The sequence below is a fragment of the Brassica oleracea genome, chromosome C8 (assembly GCF_000695525.1).
Source record: "Brassica oleracea var. oleracea cultivar TO1000 chromosome C8, BOL, whole genome shotgun sequence".
NCBI classification, from domain to species: Eukaryota; Viridiplantae; Streptophyta; class Magnoliopsida; order Brassicales; family Brassicaceae; genus Brassica; species Brassica oleracea.
Genome location: NC_027755.1, coordinates 35,007,744 through 35,014,648, shown reverse-complemented (window position 1 = coordinate 35,014,648; position 6,905 = coordinate 35,007,744). Strand labels below are relative to the sequence as shown.

At 31.8% G+C, this 6,905-nt stretch overlaps 2 protein-coding genes across 3 annotated transcripts in view; one reads left to right on the top strand and one right to left on the bottom strand.

The window, feature by feature from the left end:
- Positions 1-1,267: 1,267 nt before the first annotated feature.
- LOC106309745 (short-chain dehydrogenase reductase 3a) lies at positions 1,268-2,375 on the bottom strand. 2 transcript variants are annotated; one of them, XM_013746859.1, is made up of 2 exons: positions 2,280-2,333; positions 1,268-2,190 (listed from the first exon to the last, which is right to left on the bottom strand). In XM_013746859.1, the coding sequence occupies exons 1-2, from the start codon at positions 2,294-2,296 to the stop codon at positions 1,428-1,430; spliced, it is 780 nt and encodes a 259-aa protein (XP_013602313.1). In that variant the 5' UTR covers positions 2,297-2,333; the 3' UTR covers positions 1,268-1,427. The 2 variants fall into 2 exon arrangements, with proteins under 2 accessions (XP_013602313.1, XP_013602315.1); XM_013746861.1 differs by having other exon boundaries at positions 1,272-2,187; positions 2,280-2,375.
- A 4,180-nt stretch (positions 2,376-6,555) lies between these two features.
- The window catches only part of LOC106309270, a 2,591-nt gene continuing 2,241 nt past the window's right edge, over positions 6,556-6,905 (top strand). The window contains exon 1 of the mRNA XM_013746314.1: positions 6,556-6,900. Coding sequence (XP_013601768.1) covers positions 6,556-6,900 — 345 coding nt within the window. The remainder of the gene's footprint in view (positions 6,901-6,905) is intronic.

The window sequence follows — 6,905 nt, the reverse complement described above, 5'->3', positions numbered from 1 at the left end:
AGTTTAATATTTTGCTGAAGATTTAACAATATTAATTAATTTATTTTTTGTAACTATTTTTATGTATTTTTATTATTTTATTTTAAAAATATAATCTAATTTGGATATTCAATTTTATTTCTTTTTTAAAAAGATATCAAATATCAAATACTCAACTATTATTGGTTGGTGAACCTAGAGGTTCACCCTAGGGGGTGAACCCAAGAATTTATCTAATATTAGGGATGAGCATAAATAACTAAATACTCATTGTTCGTCCTATATTCATTTTTCTTATCCGCAGGCCTTGATTTTTCAAGTATTTGTAGTTGTTAAGCTGGTATGGTTATCAAGCACTAGCGTTTATATACTTGAAAGTACAAAGCGAAAATATTTGATAGACGTGGTCAGTTGTCTTATCAACTGAACCAGCTATGATAACCACCCGCTAACCAGATCAAATATTTGAACTATCACCAACCACACCAAATGAACTTGAATACAACATAAATTCAAACGACCATCAATCCACGGCACAAAGCAAAGGCAAAGACCCGTTATTTGTCTATAAAATAGTTTTTTATTATTGTGAGAATTAAACAGATTCTTATATCCACAAGATTCGTGTTTTTCTCTCATCTTTTATAATATGCAGAGATAGGATTTGAACCTACCCAATCAAGGAGCTTGTCTTTATTAACAAATCAAGTAGAAGTCCAAACTTTCAATAGTTGTACAAGACAAATCAAATATCAAATATACATAAAATGTAAAGTACCCGGCGGTTTGTACTACTCTTAAGATCATGTTTATCGCTAAGAAACCCATTTTTGGGTTTTTTAGGTTTCTTTTGTCTAAAAAAAAAAATTAGAAAAACAAACCAATTGCAGACCGCCACGAGTCAGTGAGACCCGTAAATAGTGTAAGAAACTCATTAAAATCGGTTTTTAGTTAGTAGTTTTTGTAACCGATCTTTAAGGGTTTTGTGTGGATTCACGCACTAATAACCTCACTAAAGATCCGGATAAACATACTCTAACAATTATTAAATAATTTTAACAGCCCACTTGGGAAGTATTACTTTGCTATAGTGTTCGGTTCCCTTACTAATTTGGTATGCTATGTTTCTATGTTGAAATTATTTTATTGAAATGTTTAGTTTAAAAAGATAAATCGGGAGAGATTTGGTGTATAGTTTGCCGTTATAATTTTGGTACAAGAAACTTAGTTACATTATTGTAAGTTTTGTTTTAGAACACATTCTTCTATAAGTTTTTTTCTCAAAATATTATTATCACTTTTATCCATTGAAGTCTTTAAAGCATTAGGTATGATCTTACACTGAATTTTGTTTCAAAAAACATAAATTATACCGAATAGATATGGAAGACAATACAGAATTATTCAACACCAAAAGAGTCTGCAGCCAAATATTTTTATTAATTTCTTCACATGGGCTTAACCACGCTGTAACCTCCATCGACCGCCAGATTCTGCCCGCTAACGTAAGCTGAATCATCCGAAGCCAAAAACAAAGCTGCTTGAGCCACGTGGCTAGCCTTGAGCACCACACCTTTGAGAATCGTAGTAGCGGCGACATGCTCCTCCACCATCTTCACCGTTTCCTCGTTGTAGCTATTTATCCCCGTCGCCACACCGTAGGGTGCAACGCCGTTGACTCTTATCCCGTACTTCCCCAGCCCGCTACATGCTGTTTTAATCAACCCTACAAGTGCATGCTTCGACGCCGTGTACGCATGAGGTCCAGGACCACCGATCTCCGCCGCTATGCTCGTCGTACAGACTATTGACCCGCGCGTGCCCTTCTCCACCATTGCACGCGCTGCATGTTTGATAAACGCCGCCGCGCCGCGAACGTTGACGGCGATTGTCCGGTCAAATTGTTTGAGATCCAAGTCGAGGATGCTTACCGGCTGTTCCATGACACCGGCGTTGCTAAACAGAACGTCAAGCTTTCCATGTTTTTCGACGGTGAACTTAACCGCGTTCTCCACTTGTGTCTCGTCTGTTATGTCGCAACGGTAAAAACATGCTTTGTCTTGTCCGATAGAAACGGCCACGTTCTGACCAAGCTCTTCTTGTATGTCAACGATAACCACCTTGGCTCCGTGCTCAGTGAATAGCCTAGCGGCTTCGGCTCCAATCCCGCTGGCTCCACCTGTTATAATAGTGATCTTGCCATCCAATCTGCTATATATTATGGTAGTCCCAACGATCAAGTATATACGACAACGTAAATAAATTAGAAAACATATAGTATAATGTGTTGGAGCACTTACCTCATGAGTCTGGCCATTGTTGATTGATGTCAAAGAAGATATGAAGAAACAACATGTCTAGGCTAAGTGCATATATATATACACATTTTTTTTGAGGGTTGGCCCACGATTCCAGTTAGAACCATGTTACTGAATTTTGAAAGAAGGTAAGTTCAAATTTAAAACTAATCTATGTTATCAAGGATAATTCCGGCAAATGAAAGATACCTAACACCCATATATTTAATGAAAGTTAACTTTTCTTTCAATTTACACCGATATCAAGAAATATTAATGCTTATTTTTATTTATTTATGTATTCACCACCATCTAGTTAATATATTTAAAAAACATAATTCAAAATTTAATATCAAAATAAATCCAAAAAACTAATCTTAAGTACTAAATAAAAACAATCTAAAAGAATAACAAATTAAATTAAGTAAAGAAAGTGTTCAAATTTTTTATCTCGTTATGAGAGCCTTGGAATGATCTATTTTCATGGTCTTCATCTTCATGATTTCATCTACTGGAAATCTTAGCTTTTTTTGTCATCGAAATCATAATTAGTTATAAGAACATATTACCATTGTTGTCGGTTGTAAAACCAAACAACCAAAGTCGGTACAAAGCAGAGGTAGGCCGGATGGATGACAGCAATTTAATGGCATATATTGAACAAGCGTCTATACCTGGCCAGCCTTCGCCAGGTGCAGTTATTTCACTAAATTAATATTGTCTGACAATGTTTTTGTATTATGACATGCTTGTTTTTAGATATGGTAACGCTCCTTGCACAATCATATTTTACAAAAGACTTACACTCAGATTACATATATGCCATTATATGTTCTAAAGGGAAAAACACAACAGCATTCTAAATCAGCTTACAAATTCGTTCAAATATGTGATTTCACTATCAAGTTTATGATGTGTAATAGTGATTAGAAGTTTATGATACCGGGGCATGTCCAATTAAATAATGTGTTGCATAATCAAACTCATTGTTAAGATGTTCTTGAATCCATGTCCAATTCTTTATGACCCAATTAGTATGATATTGTTTAGTTTGAGATTAAAAAAAATCCCTATGAATTAACTTTTGGATTCTTTTTCAAAAAATCTCATACTAATCAGAGTTAAATTATTTTATTATATATTAGATATATTATTTATCTAATTTCTAATGTGAGATTTTGAATTAACATCTTTCATTTTTCTCTTCAAACTAAAGATCGTAGATCATCTTCCTTCAATGAATTATTTCTACAACAGTCTTAATTGCAAAGTTACTTTGAAGTGTTTTGAAGATATTTTTTCCACAAAAGAACTTCTAAAATCTCCTGACTGATCTTCTGCCACATACTTTTCAAAGGATATTTTAGTTTGCAAATTTTTTGCTATCCGGTTCTGATATCAACTGTCAGAGCATCGTTACTGGTTAGTTTCTATCTTACTACTATTATATTAGTTTTTAAAAATAAATTGATTACATGATTAAAATTTAAAGGACAAAATAGAAATGTACCAACAAGATAAAGACACCTGTTTTTCCAGTCTCTGATCATGCCCAAAACGTCTCTTCATAAGGTGACGATGCTCTTTGTACTCTCTCTCTCCCACTATCTCTTATTATACTAATTTCGTAAGAGAGAGACGCATGAAAAGTAAACACCTGCAAATGCTCTCGGAGCATCATTAACCGTGGTTTCTTAGCCGGAGTTTTTAATTTATGATTTGACATTTTTTTTTATTTTTTATATACTTTTCGGCTCAGAGACAGCTTTATATATGTTATTTAAGAGACAGTTCTTTACTTTTCTTAGTTACAATCTAACAAAAACTAAAAACCGTCTCTTAGCCAAAGCTAAGAACTCCAGTCTACTGGAGTTAACGACGGTCTTAGGATTTTCTTGAATCTATGTTCAATTCTTTATGGTTTAATCAATACGGTAATGTCTAATTTGGACCTAAAATTTTTTTTTTCGTAGATTTATTTTTAGATTCCTTCTAAAAGGACATAGTACTAATCTGAATTGAACTTTGATTATATGTTAGACAATATTTGTCCAAACTCCCAAAGCGAAACTTTGAATTAACATCTCTCGTTCACATAACAGCAAGAACTACTTTTGATCTTATTGGTGGAGACGTTAAAAACGTCATATTCAGTCGTCGAAATAAGTGCCAGTTCAGAAATCTCATGTCCATTTGGTTTAGGTGATAATCAAACACCCCTGTTTCATCCTAAGCTGAATCCACTTCTTGTTTCCATGTATTTTTATTCTTTTTGCCATGGAAGCATGTTTTTTAAAAGGCATTCTCTTTGTATTTTTCTAACATTTCATTTTTAATGATATACTAGATTTGGACCTGCACAACCATGCGGGTATTAATTTTCATGTTTATGTATATTTTACATAATTAAATATATTTTAAAGTTACTTATGTATTTAAATGTTTATATATAATTATTTTAAATATAAAAATTTGATAGTTTTCATGCTGTAAGTTAATTGATTATTTCAAATCATCACATATATTTGGTATTTTTATTATATATATTTTAAAAATATTTTTTAATCAATTATTATGGTCATGGTCCATAATTCAAAGCGTTGGATTTCCTTTATCAATATTTTTTTATGTTTATTCATTTAAGATAATAACTATATATATATATAAGTTTAAGATAAATTAATTTATACATGAATTATATAATTTACTAATGTTAACCCGTTCTACCAACATATTATATTTCTAACATAAATTTTTAATGTTTGTGAAAATAAAATATATTAATTTATCAGTTTAAAATAATTTTATCATATTTAGTTAAATACAATGTTTTATTTTAAAATGATAGATATAACTATAAAATAGTAAAATTTGATATAATTTTTTCATTTTATAAAAGATAACTCAGTATATATATATATTAATGTATAATAACATTAATTTCATCACTAATTAAAAAATTAGTGAAAATATTTATATACAATTTTTTGATAATTAAGATATTTTTATAATATTTTTAACACATTTGTTAAGAAAATTAAATATATATATTTATATTTTAAATTAAAAGATATCAAATTATATTATGATTTAAGTAGTTAAAAGATTATATATTAGCATTAAGAAAATAAATTTAATAAAAAAATTAAATGATGATCCAAATAAAAATATCACACATGAATCAAGGTGAATTTGTTAACCAATCCGGGTTTTTAGGAGTCTATGTTATATTAGGAATGATATATTATTAATCCATATTATTAGTAATAAATGAATGATAACTGATTTATATTGAAAGTCCATTTAAAAAAAAAATCACACAAGTTTATGACTTTTATTTTAATATATAAGAAGCGTACTTGGCAAAAGAAAATGGGTTAAAGCAACTCTTTTAAACGAGGATATATCTGCTTATTGTACCCTAAAATAGTGAGAGATCCAATTTCTTTGATAAATGATTCGATATTATTTATATTTTCTGAGAACATTATCGAAAGATATTCGTCGAAATTGATAAAAGATAACCATTAAAGTAGAAAATACGGTTTCAACCAAAATGGATACCGTCGAATCAAAATATGTATTTTAGTAATCAAAACTCGAATTTAAGACAGGTTTAGCCAGATATGCGATAAATTATTATTTTGATAACAAACCCAACAAAATCTGAATATAATCAAAACCGAACTTTAAAAATATTCGGAAAGAATTACCCAAAACCAAAACTCAATTGAATTTGAATCCAGTCTAATTAAACATTTGAGCGTATGATGCAGCGCATCCTAACCTTAACGAACACGTCTTCCTTTTCCTTGTTTGATAAGGAACAAATGTTTTCCTTTTCTCTTTACGTTCTACTTTTCCTTAAATTTTCCTTTTCCTAGATAAGTTTATTTTCTTATTTCTTTAGGCTTGGCTTTCTTATAAATAGTGCTCTAAAGGTTTGTAAGAGACACGATTGATTAAATTAATAAAGAGTTTTATTGCAACCGAGTTTTTTACAAGAAACGTATTCTTGCAAACCTCAAACCTCTGTTTTTCGTGTAGCAAAACAAAGCCTCTTTTCTGATTTTCGTGGAGAAAACCAGAAACCTAACTTGTTTCTCTAGCTTCCCGGGAACGTGAGACTCAAGCTTTCCATCTATCCCTTCCGCTCCATCACTTTTGGTATCAGAGCCTCGACGTTCCTGCCATAGTCATGCCACCGAAATAAAACAAAGACGTTAACCAAGATGACAGGGTTGAATTGCGAAGGACATTACAGGAGATGTAGATTAACATGCATACCTCGATTCAGCAGTCTCATGAGTCATTTCAACTGACTTTACAAGAAGTTTTGACAACAATAGGTCAACACCAGCAACCACATCAACAACAACGCCAACACCAACGACGCGACGAGCATGTTATTGAAGACGATGAGGATATGGTCGACGAGAATCCGTTTGCTCCTCTTCAAGCACAAGTCAATCGGCCTCGTAACTGGGATCGTGGTCCAATGGTCGAAGACCGACGTTGGGAAAACGGATTCAAATCAGACTTACCAGAGTTTACAGGGAGTATCCGTGGAGAAGAACTGGTTGACTGGCTTGTCACAGTTGAAGAAATCATTGAATTTAAACAGGTACC